This window comes from Nelumbo lutea, chromosome 3 (genome assembly GCF_056320005.1).
Source record: "Nelumbo lutea isolate HS-2025 chromosome 3, American lotus-T2T, whole genome shotgun sequence".
NCBI classification, from domain to species: domain Eukaryota; kingdom Viridiplantae; phylum Streptophyta; class Magnoliopsida; order Proteales; family Nelumbonaceae; genus Nelumbo; species Nelumbo lutea.
The window spans coordinates 61,615,666-61,642,151 of record NC_142686.1 but is presented as its reverse complement, the minus strand read 5'-3'; the positions used below and the strand labels follow the sequence as shown (position 1 = coordinate 61,642,151).

At 38.8% G+C, this 26,486-nt stretch overlaps 1 protein-coding gene across 4 annotated transcripts; it reads right to left on the bottom strand.

The window, feature by feature from the left end:
* On the bottom strand, window positions 1-25,993 carry LOC148865266 (protein PHR1-LIKE 3-like). 4 transcript variants are annotated; one of them, XM_088976416.1, is made up of 8 exons: window positions 25,287-25,613; window positions 24,981-25,174; window positions 23,075-23,339; window positions 1,561-1,637; window positions 1,189-1,243; window positions 826-979; window positions 678-747; window positions 1-613 (listed from the first exon to the last, which is right to left on the bottom strand). In XM_088976416.1, the coding sequence occupies exons 3-8, from the start codon at window positions 23,115-23,117 to the stop codon at window positions 167-169; spliced, it is 846 nt and encodes a 281-aa protein (XP_088832542.1). In that variant the 5' UTR covers window positions 23,118-23,339; window positions 24,981-25,174; window positions 25,287-25,613; the 3' UTR covers window positions 1-166. The 4 variants fall into 4 exon arrangements, with proteins under 4 accessions (XP_088832542.1, XP_088832541.1, XP_088832540.1 ...); XM_088976415.1 differs by lacking the exon at window positions 23,075-23,339 and having other exon boundaries at window positions 826-907; window positions 25,287-25,993; XM_088976414.1 differs by lacking the exon at window positions 23,075-23,339 and having other exon boundaries at window positions 25,287-25,755.
* Window positions 25,994-26,486: the final 493 nt, after the last annotated feature.

Sequence of the window (26,486 nt, the reverse complement as noted above, 5' to 3'; positions counted from 1 at the left end):
TTTCTAAATTTATAACGAAATCTCTTTCTGATAAAAAAAAAAGTACAAGGATCTGTTCAGAGAATATACAGACCGTTGATGTTACAGTTGGCACAATAGAAGGCTCAGTTAGATCAGTCACCAAGGAACTACTACCCTTTTTTCCTTGTGGGGCTGTTCTTACCTTTCATCGAATACTAGTCATCATCCATTCAACATCTTGCCGCATGCCACTCTCCCATGATAGTGAATCTCCACCTCCAAACATGGGTCTTGGCCTTTTGTTCATTGCCGCAGCCTGTGAACCCATACATATTGGTGATACTGAGCTCCCAGTCGACGTCAGGCAGCTGTTAACCGAGCAATCACCAACCTGAGCTGGCCCACTAGAAGCAGATTTCTCTTCAAGAGTTGCAGCAAGCTCAGACAAGGTAGGCATTTTGATGGTATCGAGTGGAACCACACCCAGACAGTCATTTGAGACCTTGATTGCCAGTTCAGAGAGCTCTTGCCTAGTAGCTTCAAGCCCAGCTGATACAACTGCCTGTTCATTGAGAGCTTTGCAGGCTTTCTCAAGTATAGACTGCAGGTACTTGCCCTGTGCTTCAATCCGAAGATGAAGATGGCGTTGGACCTGGTGTCAGGAAAATCACCATTAGAATGTGTTGTGAAAAGTGGGGGAAACAAAGACTACCTACCTCTAGCTGTTCATGCAGTCTTCTTTGGACTTCCATTTGGACTCTCAATGCCTCCGTAACCTGGTAACCACTGCCAAAATATTGCAAGTAATGGAAGAGGAGAAGGTAGATAAGATGGTAGTAAGTATGAAACAGAATCATAACATACTCATTCAAGTCTTGAGGCATTATTCTTGATGATGCTGATGAAGATGATGAAACAGTACCCTGGCTTTCTGCTACACAAGAAGCTGTAAACCCATGCAATATTACAGAATGAGTGAACATTTTGTTTAGCCAGCATAACCCACATGATGTGGTTCCTGGAGAAAGGAAGACAATGCCATAACAGAAGCAGGCAATTGGAAACAAAAATAATCCATTCAGCAAAATATAGCTCGTAGACATTTCAATTTGAAGTTTCCATTCAAGATCATGAGCAAGTAGAAAAAATGTCAACATTAAGGTATAACCATATATAGAGGTGAGTGCACAAACTTCTGTACTTCAGAAAGAGAAAAAAGATGTATACCATCTTTGGAGCTGTCACTAAATTCCTTGCAGGATTGCTTCCCCAGTCGATATTTCTAACAAAAGAATGAAGTATAAGTACTTGCAGAAAACAATTCTATTTATGAATGCACCTAAAGTTAGTTCTTAGCCTTGCAAATTTATCTAGATGCTGACAACCATAGTGGGGAAAAGGAAATACATAAATCATCATCATCCCTGCCTTATCCCAAATATATGAGAAAAGGAAATACATAAATATGGAAAAAATAAAATCTATTAGAATGATGTTATAATTAAATATTCTAACAATCAAGAATAAAATTCATCATCTTTATGCTCTCTGAAACAAAAGGGAAACAGTTTCCAAGATAGGCAATGCAGAGAAACAGACCTGTAGATGAGACTTCAAGTGATACAGGGTGAGACCCTTTACACCCATTGTTCTCATGATAGTCTTAGGTGTTGCTTCTGCAAAACAAATAGGGAAAGAATGGGAATCAACTTAAAAAGTCTGGTCAAATTATAAGGGGAACTAAGCAATTTTATATAAAAGGCTCCTATTATTGTTGATCTGAAGAAACATTAATCAGAACCAGGGTAACAATATAATGTTGGGAATGATGCAGGACTCGAGTGGGATGGCTAAAATTAATAGAACCAAAAAGATCAAATAAAGGGTTAATATGATTAAGTTCAGCAACTCGTTTCTGAAATCAAGATGGAAATAGGCTCCAGTATGCCCAAACCATCTTCCTTTTTTGTAAGTGAGAAATTAACTTTATTGATGCCTACAGGTAAAGGGAGTGATAAGAATTCAAGATAGATTGCATCCCAAAAAAGTAAAAAGATATACAATAAATATATATATCATCACTTCCTAAAAACTTTCACCCAATTGTCTTCTGATACAAATACTTCTATATCCTTAATGCATGGACAAACATCCATACATACCCTAGGAAGCAGTCTCACCACACCCACAAATAACCTTCTTCATTCTATCCATGTTTCCTTAAAAATAGCAAATGAAGTGACTGCATCTGGATGATCTCCATGGGATTCGGCATCTATGCTCAAGCCTATATTTTAGTCAATCTTCAATAGGAACTTCAAAGATGGAGATTTTGGAATTTTGTGTTCACTTGGAAGACAAGGAGAAAGAAGCTCCGCGTGTCACTTATGCCATATACACATTTATGCACAATATACACCACTTGCCCAAATATATTGTCTTTTAGCCCAAGGTTAAAATTATTCCAATGTCACTAGCCAAGTCAAGGTCTCTACTCAGAGTGAGAGAGAGAGAGAGAGAGAGAGAGAGAGATCTTCCCTACTCCCTCAAGGGAACCCTGTATCAAAGCATAATTGTTGCCTAATGGAGTCCTCATCTCCGATCAGATCAGAATATACCATTACCATGAATTATGATAATCAGATATGGATGATGATGACACAAAGAAGTATGGGAGAACAAAGTAAATATGTATATGGCATAAATATGATACGGGGAAGTTTGTGTAAATTTCAGAACAAGAACAATGACATGGCAAAAAGTTCAATAAAATAAATATAATACAGTAAAAGATTGATCAAATATGTATTCATGTTAAATATGCTCTTATACACAACAATCTCTAAAAGAATGACTTGCCCACCCAAAAGTCGTCTTGTTTTTCTGACAAGTCTTTTTTTTTTTAAAAAGGTAAATTATAGGTATCCATTAATCAACAAAGATCATTGTAGACAAGGGCCTGTATACAGGATATACATGCAGCTCTCAACCAAAACAACCTTATAATTCAGGTCCTTTCAGGATTTACAAAAAGAAATCTTTTACCAAAAAAAAAGGCATCATATGAAACTTTATAAAAAGCTCTATTCACACCTGCCCAAGAAATAATTCTGGCCTTCAACTTAGCTAACACGGTCATCTGATTCAACTTTCTTTTTAAAGATCATGGAATTCCTTTCCATCTACAAGGTCCAGAAAACAGCAGAGAAAGCAATTTTCTGTATATCCTTCTTTCTCCAAGACCCTTGATCTTCCAACACTTGATAAAGGCTTCCACATATTCTGGATTACAAAATATCACACCAAAAATGTTTCTCACCCACTGCCAAAGGATTTCAGCAATCCTACAATGGATGAATATATGATTAGTGCTTTCCATTCCTGCATTGCATAATGAGCAGATATCATTTATCAGCCCCATGCCCCTCCTGATCAGGTTATCTTGGGTTAAACAGGAATTTAGTGCTACTGTCCACACCAGAAAAAGACATTTTTGATGGCACGTGGGATTGTCAAATTAGACCTTCTGGGAAAGAACCTACCTCCCCACCTGCTACCATGGAATATAAATCTAACAGAGAACCTCTTGATTTCTCCTATCTCCATAATCTCTTATCTCCTTGAGTAGGGTCAATTGTAATCCTACTCAGCATTTGAAGAAGATCCATCAAACCAGGAAGCTCCCAATCATTTAAGTTCCTTCTAAAAGCAGGCCTCTACACTAGATTATTATTTCACATTTCATAGTTTGTCCTTCACAGGGGCATTCCTGTTGCTTGCAATTCTGAACAGCTGCAGGAATATCCTTCAAGGGGCTGTCATTACATCAACTATCAGACCAAAATCCAACTCTACTTCCATCCCCAATGCCAAATTTTATCACTTTGAGAACTCTGCATGAGCTTTGCTGATCCCTCTCCAAAGAGCACACCCATAGGAGGAAGTCATCTCCCTAGTTATCCAACCCAACTCTTTCCTGCCATGCTTGGATTCAATCACTTCCTTCTAGGGGTGTCAATGGTATTCAAAAATCCGATTTTGAATCCGAGATTTGGCATAATCGAATCGAATTGGGATAATTCGAATATCATAATTGGTCGAATTCGGATATGACCTGATTTGATATTCGAATTCGACCAATAATTTAATTCTTATATATAATATATAAAATATTTAAATGTTTTATATAATTTATATATAATAATTAAATTATATATATAATTTATATAAATAAAACTTAATTGGTGAATTCAAATCAAATCAAATCGAATATTCAAATATTTAATCAAATTCGAATTCGAATATTGATTTTCAATATCCGTAAAGTATCAAATTACCTTATTCGATTCGAATTCGAATATTGCCTGATTCGATTCGAATTCAATCCGTTTACACCCCTACTTCCTTCCAAAGGCCTCTCATTCTGATCATAAAATTTCCACAACTATTTTCCAAGAAGGGAGATAATGCTTTCCTTAATCTTCCTAATCCCCATCCCCCATTTTCTTTAGGCCTACAAATTTTCTCCCAATTGACTTGACGAATCTTGGAATCTTCCTTCCAGCCACTCTATAAAAATCTTTCATTTTCCTCTCCACACTTCTCACCACCTTGGATGGAATGGGAAACAAAGAAAGATAATTGGTTGGCAAAGAGGAAAGAACACCCTTGGATAAATATTTAGCCTTCCAAGATGATAATCTTTTATTATTCTTTCTAAAACAAGGTCCCAAATAGACTTTGAGATACACTTTGGTCCAAGAGAGAGACCAAGGTACTTAGTAGCAAGCTTACCAATTTTGCAACCCGGAATTTCAGCTAATTCTTGGACTTCCACACTGCCCCACAGCCATAATCTCGCTCTTATTCAAATTGATTTTCAAACCAGAAAGGTCGAAACCATCTCAAACCAAGTTAGCACCCCTCTCAAAATCTCCAGCTCCTCTATAGAATCGTTACAGAGCAATAAAGTGTTATCAGAAAATTGTATTAAAGCCACTCCACCCTCCATCCTTTATGTTTCGAAACCATCGAGCAGATTACCTTCCATGGTTCCACCGCCTCCCAAGTCACCAACCTCGAGGCCTCAGTGATGCAGATAAATAAGAAAGGAGACAATGGGTCCCCTTGAGTTCACAAAGGACCCATGAGTGCTCCCATTAATAAGAATGGAAAAGAGGGGGATAGTGATACAAATCTTAATCCGGTTGGACCACTTGGACCCAAAATTCATTCTCATAAGCACATAGTCCAAGAAACACCAATTCACATGATTGTATGCTTTTTCCATATCCACTTTGCATAAAATACCAGCTGCTCCACTCCTCAATTTCAAATGAATGAGCTCATTGGAAATGAAAACTCCATCCAAGATCTGTCGGTTACCCACAAAAGCACCTTTAGAATTGGAGATCATGAATTCCCTAATATTTTCATCCTCCTAGCCAAGACATTTGATAGAATTTTGACACTTGATCTTTGTTTTCTTCATCATACACTCACGTCTTGCCTCTTTATTTTGTAAAATCCTATTGTGTAGCATCTGTGTACATGGGCTAGTTGTATATTTTTGGCTTTTATTTAATGAAATATATTACCTTACCTGTTTACCTGTTTAAAATAATAGATAAATAAAAGTAGTATTGAGGCTTCTGGTCTAGGCACCCCTCTCATGAAACTCCTCAAAGACTTTCAACAAATCTGATTTAATAATCTGACTTAATGAAATATATTACCTTATCTGTTTACCTATCTCATTCTATCATTAAGTTTTGAATCATAGCGTTTACATGACAACTTCAGAATGTATTCTTTTGTCTGTAACCTTAGTTTCTTAGCATTGTTTAATAATTTGGAAGAGGGGGTATTAATCTGTGACATAAGGCTAAAAAGAAAATAAGCACAAGAGAAAATACCTTTTGTATTGGGAGTCCAAATCCTGTCATCAAACTTAGGGATCTATCATGCTTGAGCCTCGCTCAATCCTCTTCTAAAAGCCAAAACCCAGGCTATCCCATCGGATAAGGAACAAAATTTAGAAATAAGCTCTTTCTTAAAACGTGAAACCATATAAAGAGAAGGGAAAGCATCTTTAAGAGCCACCTCACCCACCGAAAGGTCTTCCCAAAACAAAATGTTATTCCCATAATAGATATCATACTAGATACAACTTAAGAATTGAGGAAGAACTGCATGAATAGCTTTCCAAGGAGAGAGCAAGGTAGCTTGAGGAGATACACCAGCATCCCAGCCATTTGCCAACAATCCATATATGCCTGCCTATTAGTTTTTACCACCTTGCGCCATAACTTTTCATTTTACAAAGGCAACCTTCACAACCATTTTCCTAATAGAGCTTAATTCTTAAACGTAACATTCTTTATTCATAAACCTCCTTGTTCCTTGCTCCTACAAATTGTTTCCCATTTCACCAAATGATCTTTCTTTCTTTCCCCTAGCTCCCACAAAAAATGCATCATTAACTTCTCCAATTTTCTATCCACTACCAAAAAGTGATAGGTAATACGAGGGAAGGTTGGCCAAAGTAAACTTAATCAAAGTTATCCTTCCGCCCAACAAGATGTAGTTACATTTCCAGGCTACTAACCTTTTCTCATATTTTTTCTAAGACAAGGATCCAAAGTCATCACTCCTTGGGTTGCCTCCCAAAGGAAGACCTAGGTTCATAGGTCAAACCTCATAGTACACCCAAACACCTCTGCTACTGCACCTAATTCATACTCCAAATTTACCCTAGCTACAAAACTCTTCTCAAAATTTATTCTTGAGTTTGAAAATGACTCAAACAACTTAAGCAACAATCTCAATCTCCTCACATACCTTAAATTGCTCCCATCATTGAAGATTATAATATCATCAACGAATTAGAGGTGAGTAACCACAACATTAGTCCTTCCAATTATCCAACCCCTAAACATCCCTTCCCTATCAGCTCTAGAGATCAACCTACTACGCACATCCACAATTAGAGTGAAAAGGAAAGTGGATTGTGGGTTCCCTTGCCTAAGACCTCTATAAGAGGGGGGGTAATCCTAAATTACACCATTGACAAGGACCGAAAAATGACAAGTTTGTAAACATCCATAAATCCATTTGCACCCTTTCTTCCCAAATCCACATTTACTCTAAACCTCTATTAGAAAAAAACTAGCCCACAAGATCATAGGATTTCTCAACATCCAATTTACAAACAACTTCTCTACCTACAAACCTCCTTTTTTCCTCCAACATTCATTGGAAATCAAAATTTGATCAACAATTTGCCTATCCTAAATAAAAGTTCCTTGATTTGGTATGGAAATGGATGGGATTACACACTTGACTCTTAGAGAAAGCACTTTAACAATTATCTTATAAACATTGTTCACCAAACTAATTGACCTAAGCTCCCTTGGACTTGCAGTCTTTATTTTTTTCCTCTCAAAGAGTTCATCAAAATCTTCCACAAGATCATCTTTAATGATCTCCCAACAATCTTAATAGAAAGCCATGGTAAAGCCATTTGGGCCTGGAGCCTTTGATCTCCATTGAGAAAATAGCATTTTTTATTTCTTCAGCCTCAAAACTCCTTTTCAATAGCAATCTAGAATCTTTGTCCAAAACGAGCCAAATCTAAACCCTCTACTTCCATACAAATCTCCTCAGGCCTTTTATAAATTAATTTAAAGTGCTCTAAAAAGATATTTACAATTTCCTTCTGATTTCTGACCTCTTCTCTCTCTCTTACTAATTTTGCAATAAAATTCTTTTTCCTTCTCCCATTGTCCATAGTATGAAAAAACCATGTTGCCAACACCTTCATTTATCCATTTGTACCTAGACTTCTGCCTCCAACAAATTTCTTCCCTTAAGAGAGAGTCCTCTAAATCCTTCTTTAGTTAACACATTTGTGCTTTCTCCTCCTCAGAAAGAATTTCTTGAGATGGCTTATTGTCCAGCAACTCAATTTGAGTTGTTATACTCTCTTTTTCTCCTCTAATCACCCTAAGTGAACCCTATTCTATTCCTTTATTCTAACTTTTAAATTTTAACTTTTGTAGCCTCTTATGAAACCTAACTCCCTTCCGTTTGGGTCCAACCAACTCCTCCTTCAACCAATCTTCCACTTTTTGAATAAAGAATCTGGATGGATTAGCCACATGTTCTCAAATTAAAGGGGGTAGGACCTCCTACTACCTCTTCTTGACCTAACTTGATTGGATAATGGTTTGAACTTACCCTTTTTTTTTCTTTTTACTATAAAAAAAAAAGGTCTCAAGTTACCCTAGGTAAGGCTCTAGCCATCAAGCCAACCCAATGATCTTCCTAATCTAAAGTGAAAAGTCTGTCTAATTTCAAGCAAGACAGATTGGTTTGGAAGTTGGACCAAGTAAAGCTGGCCTGAAGTAGAGGTCTCAAGTTACCCTAGGTAAGGCTGTCTAATTTCAAGCAAGACAGATTGGTTTGGAAGTTGGACCAAGTAAAGCTGGCCTGAAGTAGAGGAATCTCCTAAAGATTATAGGAGCTAACATTGAAAATTCTCATACTTGTAGTTATTTGCAGGTGCAGTTTATTTTTTCCATGGGAGACCTAATGACATTGAAGTCCCCTCCCAAACACCAAGAATTACATAGAGCTCTAACAACACTCATCTCCCTATAAGAATTAGGTCCATAAATATTTATTAACACCCAAATAAAGCCATCGCCCAAATTTTTAAATTTGACCGATACTGTAAATCTCCCAATTAGCTCTTCCACACATTCCAACACCTCATTATTCCACAAAGTAACAATACTCCATGAATAGACTAAAGCACAAGTAATACCCCTAGATCTCCATGCACTTATGGTCCAACGTCTATCCAACTCTGTTAATATTGACTCTTGAGACATAATAATGTCGAGTTTCTCCTTTCTTAGTAAGTCCTTGATGACTCTCCTTTTCCTCGCACTCAACCAAACCTCTCACATTCCAGCTAATAATCTTCATTCCAATGTGTTGATTAACCCACAAACTTTGACTTTCTCCAATTTTGCCCCTTTCCTCCTCTAGCTTCTACTAATGAAATCAATGTTGTTTTTCTTATCAGCATAAAATCTATACTGTTCTCAACATCAATTTTTAATCTTTCCACTTCAGACATCTTCCTTTTCTCCTCACTTTCCCTCTCATACACCTTGACACTCTTGTTTCCTTAGAAGAAAACTATCCAGTAACTAATTCTTTTGTTTTATCAGTAAAAACAGCAAAAGAAAGACTATGAGAGAAAGTGAAGAGAGAAGAAGCAGGAGGAGGAGAAGAGTCAATCACACTCCCTCTCCAGCCCCAAACTTTTATTAAATAAAAAAATAGAGGTACTTACATAAATTTGTAATGATTTGTCTCCTCATTCTTACCAAGCAATGGAAATTTTGGTAGACCATCCTGTCAATTCTTTTCTCCTTTCTTGACCACTCCCACTTCCTCAGTTCTATCTACCTCAACCATGAATTTCAAACACACTGACTTCCAACTCCCAACAGCTATTAAAGTATTCTACCTCCATTTTTTTATATTATTTTTTAATTCCTTCAATTTCATTTCCATGATGAAGTTGACAGTGCCTATAGTGTAATTCCCCCCATCACATCCTTAATTGGTCAACAAAATCTTCCTCCTCCAACCATAAACATTCAAACCTAATGAAGGAAGCTTAAAATTGGTCCCCTAAAATCCAAAATTATAGGAGAATGATCAGATAGGGGTCCTGGCAATGCCTCTTGAGCTAATTTGGGTACCAACTCCTCCATATCAGTAGACACCAAAAACTTGTCCAACAAAGCTAAAGTGGGGTTCTTCTGGTTGTTGGTCCATGTAAAATTTGCACCAAGGAACAGCAAGGCTACCAATTCCCACCTGTTCACAAAATTAGCAAACAGCCTAACAGCCCCACTTCTTATGGATTCCCCTTTCTTTTCATGTGGAAACCTTATAGTGTTGAAGTTCCCCCCCAACATTCATGGTCATCTCCATCTTCCCCTTAGATCATCCAATTCTTTCCACATTAAATGTCTCAGACTATCCACATTAGGCCATAAATTGAGACAAGCATCAATTTGACACCCCCCTCCCTACCACAACCGAGAAAATAGAGACAGAAATATCATTGCATTATTCACTTGTCCAGTGGGAGTGGGGGATTCCATTAGGGTGGAACTGATTGCTGCTTTGAAAGGGATACAGATCACAAGTGACTTGAGCTTGACAAATGTGGAGATTGAAGAGGGCTCAAAATTGGTGGTAGGATGGCTGAAGGATCCAAAGTCTATAAGTATAGCCTGGTGATTTAGGGATGTGATGAAGAAATTTAAATGGCTAACCAGAAAAATGAATTTGAGAATACTTCGCGTCAGGAGAACGGCTAATGCTATGGCAGATGTGTTAGCTAAACAAGGGGTAAATAGGGATAATTTGTATTGGGCTCAGTTGTAATTGTCAACTGTAATTTGCTTGTTGTGTGAGGTAGCACCTCATGCCTCTGGGGATGCTTGTATTGCCTATTTTTATTGCTCTTTAATAAATACCTACTTCTACTTATCCAAAAAAAAAAAAACAAAACAAAACAAATAGACAGAGAAATGACCCACTTCCTTTTGCTTCACATTGATCTGATCAATGTCCCAAATAATAACAACTCCCCCCACCGTCCCACTGTCAGTAAATAAATCCAATTGCAGGGCCTAGGAACCCAAATGTTTCTCATAAAATCCACTTCCATATCCTGTTTCTTAGTCTCCTGCAAACAATCTATATCCACATTCCATTTCCTCAGAAAAGCACTAACCACTCTCTAGCCCACCAAATTATAACAGTTAAGTTCTCTTAAGTTCAACTAGACCTGGATAGATATGCAAACACTTAAAAAGAAATTGATCATACGTCGCATAGTCTCCTACAGCTAAAGTATATGTCAAAGTTGTAACATATCTGTCATAAGGTGCAACATAATGTAACTTTTAGGCACAAGGGTAGCTATGTTCATTCACTTTTTATTATAATGCTCTTAATAAAATTAGAGTGGGCACCGCCATATACCCAAGACAAAATGCTTTTTGTCTCTTACTTTCTTTGCCATTCTCTTCTTCTTATGTGCTTCTCTGTTCTCTAACTCTTCTTTTAGAAGAGCATAGATTTTTTTTTGTTTACAAGATCCATCAATTCTGCAGGTTGAAGGATTATAGTTTTTTATCTGGTCAACTCTTCTTCTCTCTTCTCATTTATTCTTTCTTGGTCATAAGACCAAGGTTTATTAGTTCTGGGTGGTTCCTCCAGTGATCGTAGCATGTAGAGGGATTGACAGTGCAGAAAAGGAAGTTCTCTCACTGGTTCAAACTGGATAATCCTTGATGGTGATCTGTTGAGGCCAGCAATGGTTCAAGGGAGTGCACAACAGGACTTGATCTCTTGTACTGATGTGGGATAGTCTCCCTCGGTTGTTCTTGAGTGTCCCTAATTGCTGAATGCAAGAAACAAGTGATCCAACAATTCTGGTGAATAGTAAGTACAGTAATGAGTTCTAATAGAAGTGGAATTCTAACAATATGGAGACGCGAGGAAGCGAAATGCCTGGAGGAACTCATAGGGAGGTCTCAACCAAGTTCAAAAGAATTTGTGATGGGAAGGAATGGGCGATGACCAATGTGTACAACCAAGTTCAAAAGAATTAGTGCAGTTAAGAGGTCTGTGAGAGGGGCCTTGGTGTCTTGCTGGGGATTTCAATGTTCTTCGATTCTCGAGGGAAACAAACAATCCAGATCAGGGCTACACCCTTAGTATGAGGAAATTCAATAACTTAATAGTTTTTTGAACAGAAAGAACCATCCTTGCTACAAGCAGAGTTTACCTGGTCAAATTTTCAAGCCAATACAATTTGTTCCAAACTTAATAGATTTTTGTTATCGGTTGACTAGGAGGTGTTATGGGGAAAAAAAGAACTAAACAGCAAGAACTTTGCCTAGGTAACTTCAGATCACTATCCCATCTGTTTAGGTCAGTACTTGATGTATGGTGGATCGTCACCTTTTTGCTTTGAGAATATGTGGCTGGAGGTCCCCTCTTTCAAGGAAAGGGTTAAGGCTTGGTGGGAGGAGGAGAGACCGAGGAGCAAAAAGAAAGATGTAAAATTCATGAGAAAGCTAAAAACTTTAAAAAGGAAGATTAAGGATTGGAACAAGGACCACTTCGGAAGAATTGAAGAAGCTAAAAGAAAGGTGTTAGATTCATGAGAAAGCTAAAAGCTTTAAAAGGGAAGATTAAGGATTGGGACAAGGACCACTTTGGAAGAATTAAAGAAGCTCAAAATAAAATCTCCTCCAAAATTGAGGCCCTAGACCAAAAAGAAGCTCAAAGAGAGATAAGTGAAGAGGAGAGAAAGGAGAGATGGAAATTGAAGGTGGAGTTGAAAGATCTCTTACGTAAAGAAGAATCTCTTGGAGACAGAAATCTGTATGCAAGTGGCTTCAAGAAGGGGATGGTCGTTTGAGAGTATCTCTAACTTTAAGGATCAATTTAAGGAAAAGTTGCATTGTGGGTTAAATGTGCAAGAAGAGACTATTTGTGTATTAGTTGAGGTGCTAGGTTGTGAAGTGGAGTTGGCCCATAGAATACTTAGGTCTCCCTTTGGGTGGAAACCCAAGATCTGAGAGGTTCTAGAAACTAGTGGAGAGATTTTCCAAGAAGCTGGCAACATGGAAAAGAAATTATATTTCGAATAACATTGATTAAGGCCACTATGGAAAATCTTCCAATTTATTTTCTCTACTTTCCGCATCCTTGTTAAAATTGCTAGGCAACTTGAAAAGATTACGAGGGATTTCCTTTGAGAATTGGGGGAAGAGAAGAGAGATCACTTGGTGAAATGGGAGCAAGTCAGCAAACCTAAAGAGAAGGGGGGATTAGGGTTAGGGAACTTCATTTAGAAGAATTTAGATCTTTTAGGGTGATGGCATTGGAGATTCCCTCTGAAAAGAGATAGGCTCTAGCATAGGGTGATCAGAAGCATACATGGAATGTTGGACAATGGCTGTGATGCAAAGGTAGCCTCAATACAACCTGAGTCTCATCTTAGAAGGAAATTCAAGAGGTATATCCTTCTCTTTTTTATCAATAACAGAATTCAATTTTATTAAGAGAAATCAAGAATACATACAATATTTCAAGAAGAGATAAAAAGACTTAGCTCTCCCCTAAAACAACAAGAAGATTACAAAATTGCCCAAAACAATTGACCCCTACCCACCCCCTGTTTTGCCAAGTTCTCAGCAAAGGCATTTGCAGTTCTTTTCACCCAATGAACCTGAATTTCCACTCCCCTCAGCAACCACTTAACCTCTCTTCTCTCATTAGCATAGATCCAAAAACTATTACCCCTCCTTAACCAATCTAACACTAGCCGTGAATCTCCTTCAATAATCAATTTTTGGATGTTCATCTCCTTTGCTTTCCTTAGCCCTACTAACAAAGCAAACAGTTCAGCTCTAAGAGAATCACCCAACCCAATGGGACCTGAGCATAATGCAACCACCTTCCCACTTTCATCTCTGATTACACCTCCAACACCTGATGGTCTCAGGTTTCCTTCACTACTCCCATCGAAGTTTAATTTCAAAAACCCCAGGGGTGGCGGTGACCACAGAGGGCACACAATTGATTGAGGTATATCCTTCTTTCCTCAACCTTATGTGTCATGATGTGGGGAATGGGCTAAAGGTTTTGTTTTGGGAGGATCTGTGGTTGGATGATATCCCTTTAAAACTCCAGTTCCCTTTGCTCTATGCATTGTCCAATTACAAGTCTGAACCTATCTCAAAGTTTGTGGTTTTCTCTGATTCGGGATTGAGTTGGGACTTTGGAATTTGGATCTAGAAGAAGCCTTAGGGATTTGGAATGAAAATCTTTCATCCTACTTTGATTAGACTGGAGTTGGTTTTTTTTGGACTATTCTTTGGAAGACACTAGAGTGTAGTCAATCTCCCCTATGGATGAATTCACTTGTGCTTCATTCTTCAATTTTTTAATACAGCCTAATACCTTAGGGGTTAACTTCCCAGTGAAAGAAATTTGGAGCAAGCCTATTCCTCCTAAACTTCAAGCTCTTTGTTGGGTAGTCTTTCTTGGAAAGACAATTGTGATGTGCTGCAAAAAAAAAGGCTGAATAAGAGTCTTTTCCCTCATATATGTGTTTCTTATGCAAGGACAGTGGTGAAACTATATCCCATCTCTTTATTTCCTGTTCTTTTGTGCTTTGTATTAGTAGAAAATCAAGACTGTAATCAGTCTTGAATCCTAATAGGTTTTAGATTTACAAAACAGAAGAAAAGTGAGAGAAAGGAGAAGGAATAGAAGAGAAACAGGAGAACACAAGGGATTGAAAGGAGGGACAGATTCTAACAGATCTGCTGCCACCACTCTCTTATTATTTATAGGTTATGTTCAGTACATAATGGAAAGGACACATCTGCCCTTAGTACTTACATGATAAATAAAGTAAATAAAAACTGAATAAATAACAACTGAATTAACAAACTGACACTATTATAACTGAAACAAATAACTACACATGCTGTCCTACGAACACAGTGGGGACCACTGCTGTGGGGCCCACATCAGTGTTCCCTACACTCCCTCTCAAGTTGGGAGTAGATATCTATCATTCCCAACTTGGATAGATTTGTCTCTAACTTCTTCCTTGGTATAGCCTTGGTGAGGATATCCGTGAGCTGCATATTAGATGTGATGTACGGAAGACACACTTCTTGTGATGTGACCCTTTCTCGCACAAAATGCCGACCAACTTCGATATGTTTAGTTCAGTCATGCTGCACTGGGTTGTGGGCTATATTAATAGCTGCCTGATTATCACAATACAGCATTAAGGGCTTTTCATAGTCAATACCCAACTCTTCAAGTAGTGACCTCAGCCATAAGATTTCAGCCACTCCGTTAACCATTGACCTGTATTCCACTTCAGCACTGGAGCAGGAAACAACACTCTGCTTCTTACTCCTCCAAGAGATAAGGTTACCTCCCACAAGGGCACAATATCCAGAGGTACACCTTCTGTCATCAGCACTCCCAGCCCAATCAGCATCTGTATGGACTTCCACCCTCATGTGATTATTGTTCTTGAGCAGTATACCTCTACCCGGGCATCTCTTCAAGTATGCTAATATTCTCTCTGCCGCAAGAAGATGAAAAGTTCTAGGGGAGTGCATGTACTGGCTAACAACACTAACTGCATAGCTGATATCTGGCCGAGTGAGGCAGAGATATAGGAGCTTTCCATCCAACCGTTGGAACATAACTTTGTCTTCAAGAGGCTCCCCGCCCTCTGCACTAATCTTGTGATTTTGTTCGATGGGTGTATCAATCGGCTTAACACCCAACTTTCCAGTTTCCGCCAACAAATCTAGAACATATTTTATCTGAGAGATAAAAATCCCCTACTTGGATCTAGCAACCTCAATACCCAAAAAGTACCGTAGTGCACCAAGATCTTTCACCTCAAACTCTTGATGAAGGAGCTGTTTGAGGAACTCAATCTCATGACTATCATTTCTTGTCACCACAATATCATCAACATATACTGCAAGTAGTGTCAGAGAGGACTCCACCCTCTTGATGAATAGTGTATGATCTGACTGAGCCTGTACATAACCAAACTTTCCAAGGGCTAATCTGAACCTATCAAACTAGGCTCTAGGTGACTGCTTCAAACCATACAATGCCTTGTTCAGCCAGCAAACCTTCTTACCTGTCTCTGTATCATAGAATCCAGGAGGCAACTGCATGTAGATCTCTTCCTGTAAGTCTCCATTCAGAAAGGCATTTTTAACATCCATCTGAAACAAGGGCCAATAATGATTTGCTGCAAGGGATAACAGAAATCGGATGGTGGTCATCTTGGCTACTGGGGCAAAGGTCTCCAAGTAGTCTATACCATAAGTCTGAGTGAACCCCTTTACAACCAGTCGGGCTTTGTACCTTTCAATAGAGCCATCGGCATTATGCTTCACAGTGAACACCCATCTGCATCCCACCGGTTTCTTTCCTTTTGGTGAGTCAACCAGTGCCCAAGTATTATTCTTCAACAAGGCATCCATTTCGACTTGCATTGCATCTTTCCATTCTGGAACTGATAAAGCTTCTTGCACAGTTCTTGGAATAGGGACATCGGCAATGGAAGTGAGATAGGACCGGTAAGATGGAGATAGATGATCATAGGATAAGAACTATGCGATGTTGTGAGCTGTAGAAGTGGTGCAATGTCATTTCCCTTTGCGAATGGCAATAGGGAGATCAAGGTCATCCACAAGAGGGGAAGTGGCAACAGTGGGAGGTGTCTCAGTAGGCTCTGGATCTAGAGCCGCGGAAGGAACTGGAGATGGTCGGGACTGCCGATGACTAGGATCAACCTGCCTGCATCGCCTGTGATAGAGTCTCAACTCCGTCTCCCTCTGACCACCCTCACCACTACAACCTTCATTACCCAGTGGAATAGGTAAAGGAACAGCCCCACTCAAAACAGCCCCACTTCCACTCTCACTGCTCTCCCACTGAGGAAAGAAACTCAAAACAGCCCCTCTCACTGCTCTCCCCCTGAGGAGAAACCCTAGGATAATAGGGTGTCTCCTCGAAGAAGGTGACATCCATGGAGACAAACCTTTTCCCTGAAACTGGATCATAGTAGCAATAACCCTTTTGAGTTTGTGCATAACTGAGGAAAATGCATTTGGAGGCCTTAGGTTCAAACTTGGAATGATGAGGCCCAAGAAGCTGAACGAAACAGGTACAACCAAAGGTTTTAAGGGGAACAATGAACAACTCCTCGTCTGGGTATAGAAGGGAAAAAGGGGTTTTCATATCAAGAACCCGGGAAGGAACTCGATTAATGAGATAAACTGCCGTGAGGATAGCATCACCCCAGAAGCGAATAGGTACATTGGAGGTAAACATAATGCTTCTAGCCACCTCCAAGATATGCCTATTCTTCCTTTCGGCAACGCCGTTCTGCAGTGGTGTATAAGAGCAAGTGCTCTGGTGAATAACTCCATGGCTAAGAAGGTAGGAGGTCAATGGCTGAGCAAAGTATTCCTTTGCTTAGGTTTAATGGCTGTCAAGGCTGGGAAAGAGGGTTGAGCCTGCATCATGACTTTCCTCCTGGTCTCTTCACTATGCACCAGGGAGTATGCTCGAGAAAGGGTCACACTATCTCTTGTCAATATCTGTTGTCGCACAATGTCATATTCTGAATTCAAACCAGCCAGAAACTCAAATACCCTATTCGTCTCGACTTGCTTTCTGTGAGTCTGTGCATCTTTGGGACTCTCCCACTCAAGGGTCTCTAGATGATCAATCTCATGCCACAAGGATTTCAAGGTAGAAAAGTAGACAGAAACTAGCTTCTCTCCTTGTTTAAGGCTGTTCACCTCACACTTCAGTTCATAGGCTCTGGCAACATTAAGGGATTGGGAATATGTTTCTTTCACAACATCCCATATCTCTTTGGTTGTCTTTTCCCACAAGTAATTTCGGCTGATATGTGGCTGCATAGAATTACACAGCCATGCCATAAATAGTTCTCTTGAACCCACTTGGTGTATGTTGGGTCCTCCTTGGAAGGTTCTTTCACGTTTCCCAAGAGGTAACCCAGTTTTCTCCTTCCTCCAATAGCCATAATAGCTGATTGAGCCCACTCCAAGTAATTTGACCCATCAAATCTCATAGTTGTAATCTGAAACCCGATTTCAAATACACTACCATAACTGTTGTTTCTAAAACTACTTTCTCCCTGACCCTTAAACTCCATCTTTGATCAAGAATCAGTGGCTACAAACTGTTAGAGCCACTATACCAGAAAACTGAGTAAACTCCATCTCTGATCTAAAACCAACACAAATCTGATATGAAATCTGATCTGATCTGAAATCTGATCTAATCCGAAATCTGAGATTCTATTTTCTAAAATCACTAGTGTGGGGCCCACTACTGCGAGAGCAAAATTAAGGTTTCAACTGTAGGTCTGAAATAAGTTCTCAGCTGCACTCTCCAAGCAATTCGCACAAGTGGGACTTGTCGTAGGGCAATATGAAACCCTAAAACTGATCACCTCTGAGAAGGGGGGTTTTCGGCCCAACAGTCAAACCCTAGAAACAAACTTAAAAACAGTTCAGCCTCTCCTTCCAGATAGGTCCAACCTATCTCAACTGATTGCAGTCTTCGAAACTCAATAAAAAAAAACTTACTTATGGATTTCGGTTTACTGCCTTTCAGGGTTACCTGAGACCTTCGCTGCTTCTTCCTGATTACCAACACTCTGCAAGTCGCGGCAAGTCTTCAACTACTGCAAACCTCTCCTGGTAATCTCCAAGATTCAGCCACCGAATACTTCTTCATAAGCTTCCAACCCTAGCTAGTCTTCATGTGGTCGGCTGGACTAGACACACATGAGAAGCCCTAGATAGGCTCTGATACCAAGTAGAAGATCAAGATTGTAATCAATCTTGAATCCTAATAGGTTTTAGGTTTACAAAACAGAAGAAAAGTGAGAGAAAGGAGAAGGAATAGAAGAGAAACAGGAGAACACAAGGGATTGAAAGGAGGGACAGATTCTAACTGATGGAAGATTTGTTGGCAATTTCAATGTTTTAAAACACGGAGGCGTGACGTGAGCATTCCACTACCTAAAGGTGTGAGGCATGGTTCAGAACGTAAGAGGCGTAAGCATACTTAAGAGGAGGGGGTAAGGAGGAAGAAGAAGGAGGGAGAAGAAGGAGGATCTCATTTTTCTTTATTTTTAATAAAAAACTTTTATATTAAAAAGAATAAAGATGCATATCACTAGTTAATAAAAATCTTTTCTTTCCTTCCTTTTCCTTTTCTTTTCTTTCTTTTTCATTCCCTTCCCTTTCTTTCCTTTCCTTTTTTTTTTTTCTTTTTTCTTTGTTTTTCTGTCTTTTTACATGGGGTGTGCATGAGGTGCATGAGGCGTACGCCTCTAGCACGCCTCATGAAAAAAAGCGTATGAGGCGTACACCTATTGCACCTGAGGCGTACACCTCAGAGATGTCAACACCTGTGGCATACGCCTTAGGGCATTTTGGGGGAGCCACGCCTCCCATGCCTTTTAAAACACTGGGAAATTTAGGACAGGCTGAGATAGGGGAAGTCTTCAGGAACTCAAAAGGAAGAGTGGTGGCTTTGTATTCAGGACCACCGGACTATGGTGATGCACTAACAACAGAATTGGTTAGCTTATTGCAGAGATTAAAACTTGCTAAACAACTTGGGCTCCACAATTTAGAAGTGGAAGGGGACTCTCAAGTAGTCATTTCCTAGACAAGTTGTAATACCCAAATCCCATGGGTACTCCAACATAAATTTAGGGAGATTGAGAACTTAAGAAGGGGGCTAAATGTGACCTTTAAGTGGGTGAGAAGAATAGCAAATGGGATGATTGTTCTTGAACTCATGCATTGTTGGGCATCATTGGGCAAAACAAGGGGTTGTAAGACAACATTTGTTTTGGGTAGAACCATGAACTCATGCACTATTGGGGTGAATCCTACACCCATTTATTTGTAAACCTTAAGTTTCATTGAAAAAATTATATTTCTACTAATAAAAAAAAGTTGTTCTAATAGCATTGTTGTCTTGATGAAAATGTTTGCAACTTGTGTTTAATTGTGTGTGGACTTAGAGAAGTTAAAGGAACTTTTTTCGATAAATAGAGCTTAAGCACCAGGTCCGGATAGGTTTTCAATGGCTCTTTACCAGGGCTGTTGGGACATCTTAAAAGAGGATATTCTAAGGGTGTCTAACGGATTCTTTAGTAGAGGGGTAATAAATCCAGGCTTAAACTCCACCTTTATTGCTTTGATCCCAAAAAAGGTTGAGGCAATACAGCCTAAGGATTTTAGACCCATTAGCTTGGTTAATAGCTTGTATAAAATCATAGCCAAGGTGCTGTCTTGGAGAATTAAATCAATTCTTCCTTCCATTATCTCCCCAAATCAAGGAGTTTTTGTTATGAATAGGCAAATCACTAACCAAATCCTCATTGCCAATGAGAGTGGAGGAGATGAAAAGAATTGAAAAGAAAGGTGTAATATGTAAGCTTGACTTGGAGAAAGCATATGATTTGGCAGACTATTTTGGATTTGGAGATAAGTGGTGTAAGTGGATTAAAGGATGCACAAGTACTTGCCTCTATTCAATTTTAGTAAATAGTACAGTTGTTGACCACTTTCCAACTATTAGAGGAATTAGACAAGGGGACCATTTATCTCATTATTCACCTTAGTAGTTGATGTACTAGGCATCCTAATCAAGAGAGCAGATTTGAGGGGTTTGGTGAGAAGTTGGAGAGTGGAAAGGGGGAGAGTGCCTATTACCCATTTGCAATTTGCTAATGACACCATTTTATTTTGTGAGGGAGATGATACGAATTGGGTGAGGAATTTGAAAGTGGGTATCAATATGGATGAAAGAGAGATATTAGAGTGTGCAACAATTTGGGCTGTGAAGTTTCCCAGTGACCAATGAATTATCTAGGATTCCCTTGGGAGGAAACCCAAGAAATGTGAATTTCTGGAACCTAGTGGTGGACAGGTTTACAAAAAGGTTAACCTCTTGGAAAAGGAATTATCTCTCTTTCTAAGGATTTGATCAAATCAACCCTAGCCAATTTGCCTATCTACTTCCTATCAGTCTTCAAGATTCCTGTAAGGATATGTAGAAGCCTAGAGAAGTTAATGAGGGATTTCTTGTGGGAACCTGGAAAGGAATATGTGAAGTGGTAAGTAGAAGTAGGGAATCTTGTGGTTTAGGGATTAGGAATATTCAAAAGAGGAATATGGCTCTACTAGAAAATTGGTTGTAGAGATTATCGATGGATAAGGATAAACTATGGACAAAGATGATTTTAATCATCCATAGGTTGGCAGCTAATGGTTGGGATGCAGGAGTTTTGGCTCAAGCAACTAATGCAGCACCTTAGAAAGCTATTCATGACATCCTTCCATCTTTCCTACCCTTTATTAGGCATAACTTGTGGTCTAGGAATTTGGTAAGATTTTGGGAACATGTTTGGATGGGGGATTTACCACTTAAAGATCAATTCCCTTCTTTATATTCCCTTTCTAGCTACAAAAATGAGCCTGTTTCCACTTTCTTGTCTTCTTCAAGGTTGGGGCTTAAGCTTAATTCGGACTTGGGGTTTAGATGAGGACTAAGAGAATCAAAGGTGGAAAATGTTTCAGCTTTGATTCAAATTCAAAAGGTTTTCTTGGATCCCCCTAAGGTGGACTCTTGGATTTGGACACCCTCCCCCTTTAGCTCCTGTACTTGTATATCCTTCTTCAAAGCCCTAACACAACCTTCTTCTAGTCTTGGACTTTCTTTTCCTGTTAAAGAGGTTTGGGGGAAACCAGTTCCACCAAGGGTTGGGGCACTTATGCTAGGAAACAGTCTTGGAAAGAATTAACACTTGTGATAAAATTCAAAGAAAGAAGCCTTTTTGGTGCATGTCTCCTAACTAGCGTATTCTTTGTAAAGTCAATGGTGAGTCTTGTTACCACTTGTTAATATCCTACCCCTTTGTTTTTTCTATTTCGGTCAGGTTTCTTTCTCTCTTAGGTTTCAGGTGAATTCCCCCACCAAATCGGTAGTTGGACAAAGAAGAGGGGAAGAATACTGTGGTGTACAAGGGCAGTGGTTTATTGGACAATTTGGGAGGAAAGAAACCAAAGAATTTTTGCTAAAAAGGAGAGAAGCAGTGAGGCATGTTGTTCACCCTATTTGGTCTCCACGTTGTCCAGGTTTTATCAAGCTAAATTTTGATGGCAGCAGTGAAGGTAACCCAAGGCCTTCAGGGATTGCTAGTGTTTTTAGGTTGGAGGAAGGCTCGGCCTTAGCTTTATTTTCTAATCCAATTGGTGTTGGGAATTCACTGAGAGCAGAAATTTTGGCTTTGATAGAGGGTGTGAAAGGGATAAGGAACTAAGTATCAATAGGTTGGTCATTGAAGGAGATTCAAAGGTGGTAATAGGATGGTTAAGGAAGGAAGATGAGGGCATGCGGGCATATATCAATGAACAAGGACAATAGAAGTGACTAACTCAAGGAATGGAAGTGAGATTGCAGTGGGTAAAAAGATGTGCCAATTCATTTGCAAATGCACTTGCAAAACAAGGGGTGGGAAGAAATCCATAGCCTTAGCCTAAGTAACCCACCTTCAAACCAATCCAACCTAAAAAAGCTCCCAAATACATTGTACAAAGGAACAAAAGATTAGTAAATGTGAGAGAGTCTCTCCACTATCCCTACGTAAGAAACACATATGAGGAGAAAGGCAAGAAGAGGCCTGGTCCACCAGCAAAGCCCACTCCAAAATTTTTAAAAGTTTTACACTTGGCCCGACCATTGCTATTCCCCAAAACCATCACTTTACCACCCAACTATTAAAATCCTCCCCTGGTTTCAACCCTGAATCCTTTAAAATTCCACACTTACCTTCATCTTCAACCTGTGTCCCCACCCCCAACTGAATGATTGTTCACCTTCCCACTTTCAGAAATCTCAACCCTCCTCTTTAGAAATTGACTCTCCTCGTTCTCGCCTAACCACCTCCATGGAATATCCCCTCTAAACATGCATCCAAAATCCTTAGTCTATCGCAAAGTTTTCCATCTGCATCCACCACCACTTTCTTTAAACCCAATATATCATCTGCCAACGTGTCTTCTTCCATCTATCCAAGTGTTCCACATATTGGCTTAAGAGGTTGCATCATAACCAATCTCAATGATACCCAAAATAGCCATGAGGTGACAGCTTACTTAATGCTATCACAAAGCAAATGTGAAAGATTTTAATTTCATGCATTACAACACTATTTTATGATAGGTAAGCAGATATGATAAGTAGCTTCCACATTAATTGTTTCCTAAAAGTTGTTTAAGAGGTCACGTCTCCAAAGTTGCTAAATAGCAGTTGACTAAATGCTATCAAGTGACAACTCAAAGTTTTCAAATAGTGGAAGATGGTAAAAATAATGGGAACATTTTGACATTACCAAGCTTTTGCATTATCATTACTTCTCTTTTCTCTTTTGGCATCTCCAAGAAGCATTTGTTTGGAAAATGTCGGGGTTTGCTTTGAAAAGATGCATATTACCTCTTTCTTCCCAAGTGATCTGAACAGGCTCTCAAGGCTCTGCCAGCCATCTAAGCAGGCTTCCCCTGAAGCCCCTCCAGCTTCAAGGAAGAGGCAGTACTTGGTTTACAGCATGACTTGAATTGATTAGATTTTGAAAACCCTATCCTTTTCTGATATGATATCTGCCAGTTCACAATAGATAGATTAAATATCACATCACAGTATTTAGTGCATATCGGATCAGAATTTAAAGTAGTGGAGAAATTGGAGGAATTCAAGAAATGCATTTATTTATTTGCTCTGTCCAAGTCAAACACATAAAAAGAGTAAACACTTACTATGTGTCTTAATCAGAATTATACCTCAGACTGTGATTAAAACACAGACATGCTTCAAGAATATTTACCTAGTGTTGGAAATTGGAATACTCTTTTTTTTATACATTACTGAAAGATATTACAATATTCTTCAAAGGTAAAGACAGAAGAATAGTTCTGCTTTTATACAGTTAGATTACCTACGCAAGAGAATCAGGATTTATTGGAGCCACCATCTTAATTACATTTTTTTTTCCCAATTTCTCTTTGGTGAAATCCATCATTGTAAAAGACACACTAGAGGCACTGAAAGACACCTATGTGATTCTTCAAGACTTCAACAGCCAATTGCAAGCATTCATAATCAAGTGAAACATAAGGACTCGCTCTTACTGATGGATGCACATAATCATATGGGAAGAGTAAGGAGAGAAACTTAAGTGAGGAAGCACAGTAAGACACTCTTGTAGAGCTAGAGTTTAGCTAAGTAAACAAAATATTTTGAATCTTTAATTTGTCACTGCCCAAGAATGAGAAAAAAGAAACAAATGGATTGTTTAGTTTCAAAAGTTCAAGTGCTACAGTATTTGTTTGTAAACACCATAGACACCTATATGATCCCAAGACAACCAATTGCAAGCATACATCAAATGAAAAGTAAGGACACACATGATCAAACAGGGAGAATAAGGACAGAAAAGTGAGGAAGCAGAGTAAGATGCTCTTGTAGAGTTTAACAGAATAAACCAAAACATTTCAATCATTAGTTCTGTTACTATCCAAAAAAGAGAAGAATGAAAAAATGGATCCTTTGGCTTTGGAAAGTTCATCATTCCAGTATTTGTTTCTAAACGTAAAAAACTGCACAGTGAACATGAAAAATAGGTACCACGAGATGATGAAAGACATAGAGGCCTTAAGCCCGTAATAACTCAAACAGCACAGATGACAGATGCATGACATGATAACATAACCACCATCCAGGAAGAGTCCTCGAGAACAATAGTAAATTGTATCCACAAAGGTCATCATCATCACCTAAGCATTATCCCAACTATATGAGGTCGGCTACATAAATCCCGTTTAGTCATTCCGTTCTATTTAATCAATTTAATCACCCACGACAGGAAAAGAAAAGGCACGCCCCTTAATCAGTAAAATTCAGAACATCAGTGCTCAAAGTCATGGTGATCCATCAAAAGTAAAAGAAAAAGATGATGATTCCCACCATAAGCACTTATTTCCTTGACATCATCACAACTTTAAAAAGTAAAAAAGAAAAAAGAAGAAAAAGACAGAGAAATAGCTACATAGATAGATAGAGAAGGCGGGGGAACCCAAGAAGCTACATTGTGAACAATAGAAACAAAAGTATAAACATAATCAAGAGAGAGAGAGAGAGAGAGAGAGGAAAGAATAAGAAATTCAAGCCATTTCATCAAGAACAAAAGAACAACAATGAAATTAGAGAAAACCAACAACACAGACAAGATGAACAATACTCACTGTCAGGGCCACCCAGTTGAGTAACAGCATCTACGAATCTCTCATGGAGCTCAGCAGTCCATCTTAGGCGAGGCTTGGGATCGGTAGTAAGAACCAGACAAGCATCACCAGGGAGATTAGTGCCTTCAAAAGATCCCTGTAAATCTTCATGGCCAACGCTCCCATCAAGCGAATTAATCCCAGAATACATTTTCCTGAAAACCCAGAAAATAAAAACAAGAAAACTAACTCGGAATGATAGAAAAACCAAAAAAAAAAACTAAATAATTAGAAAAACAAAATCGAAACACTGATGACTGAACACACCTTTATGCTTTACTCCGGGGCTGGGCGCCCCGAAAATCGTCAACCAAACAAGTAATCAGCTAATCAGCGCCCCTAAAACCTTTGCAATCCAAAAAGGGGAAAGAAAGAGGCGTGCATGGAGGGATAAAAGCAGCGTGTTGGGCACTTGTGGGCAATGAGAAGATGAAATGCGTTGTCTGTCAGACTGGTTGCATCTTGCTTCTTTCTGTTTTTTTTTTTTTTATCTTTTTCCTTGTTTTTTTAACGAATAAAAATCGCTTTGCTAGATGGAAAAACAAAAACAAAACTACAAAGCCAGAAATGACAAATCACAATAGAGTCCCACCCACCCCTTGCGGGACTCAATGCTGTACTTATCTGGTGGTGTTTTGATAATTTGATGTTGATAGCTTGAAACTGGTGGATAAGGAAAGGACAGAAGCAGTCCAAGGGAGATGAGTGTATACCTTAGCAGTGTGAGGTCTTCACTACAAGGGCGGCTTAGGGGGGACCTATGGGGCATATCTACACACAGATTTTAATAAAAAATATTCAATGGAAAATAAAGAGGATGAGAAGCAGATCGAAAATGACTTCAATGACAATGAGTTTTGTGATAATGCATTCACACCGTGGTGGGGTTGGTGGGATTTACAACTTGAAATGGGTTTTCAAGTGCCATTCTCTTAGGCTGTACCAGCATGGTACAATTGTTTGATGACTTTTTTTTGGTGAAATCTGCCACCCCAAGAATTACTCATAAAGGCTGAAAAAGGAGGATATAAGAATAAAAAATACAAAGGGACCAATGAGAAATGCATCTTGGCACCATACGGTTTTATTATGTTTATAAAGTGGAATGCATGCATAAATGTGTGAAGCTCTTATCATAATATTGAAGTTCTGTTAATTTAGTGATTTTTTATACTATGAGCCTTTGAGCAGATCTCTGTTATATTAATTTTTTATATTAATTTTTCTAGGTTATGTTTGGTTTGTAAAAAAAGATAGGAAAAGAAAATGAAAGGAAAGATAAGAAAACTTTTACAAACTTTGTATAGGTTTTTCTATCTTTTCTTACCTTTTCCTTCAAACCAAATATAGTGTAAGAAAATTAGAAATGGTGTAAAGGTGTCCTGATGGACCTTTCTAAAAGTATAATCAGGTGACTTTAATTTCTTTTTATCAATAGACCTGCAACTAGACACTTGCATCATTATT

Bases quoted from the DNA above. Each gene is read 5' to 3' on its own strand.
- LOC148865266 (XM_088976414.1), bottom strand. From the start codon at position 25,170: ATGTATTCTGGGATTAATTCGCTTGATGGGAGCGTTGGCCATGAAGAT. The intron at 980-1,188 runs GTATACATCTTT...TCCTTTCTCCAG, and splicing joins TAGTGACAGCTCCAAAGATG to GAACCACATCATGTGGGTTA. The intron at 748-825 runs GTATGTTATGAT...ATATTTTGGCAG, and splicing joins ATGCCTCAAGACTTGAATGA to TGGTTACCAGGTTACGGAGG.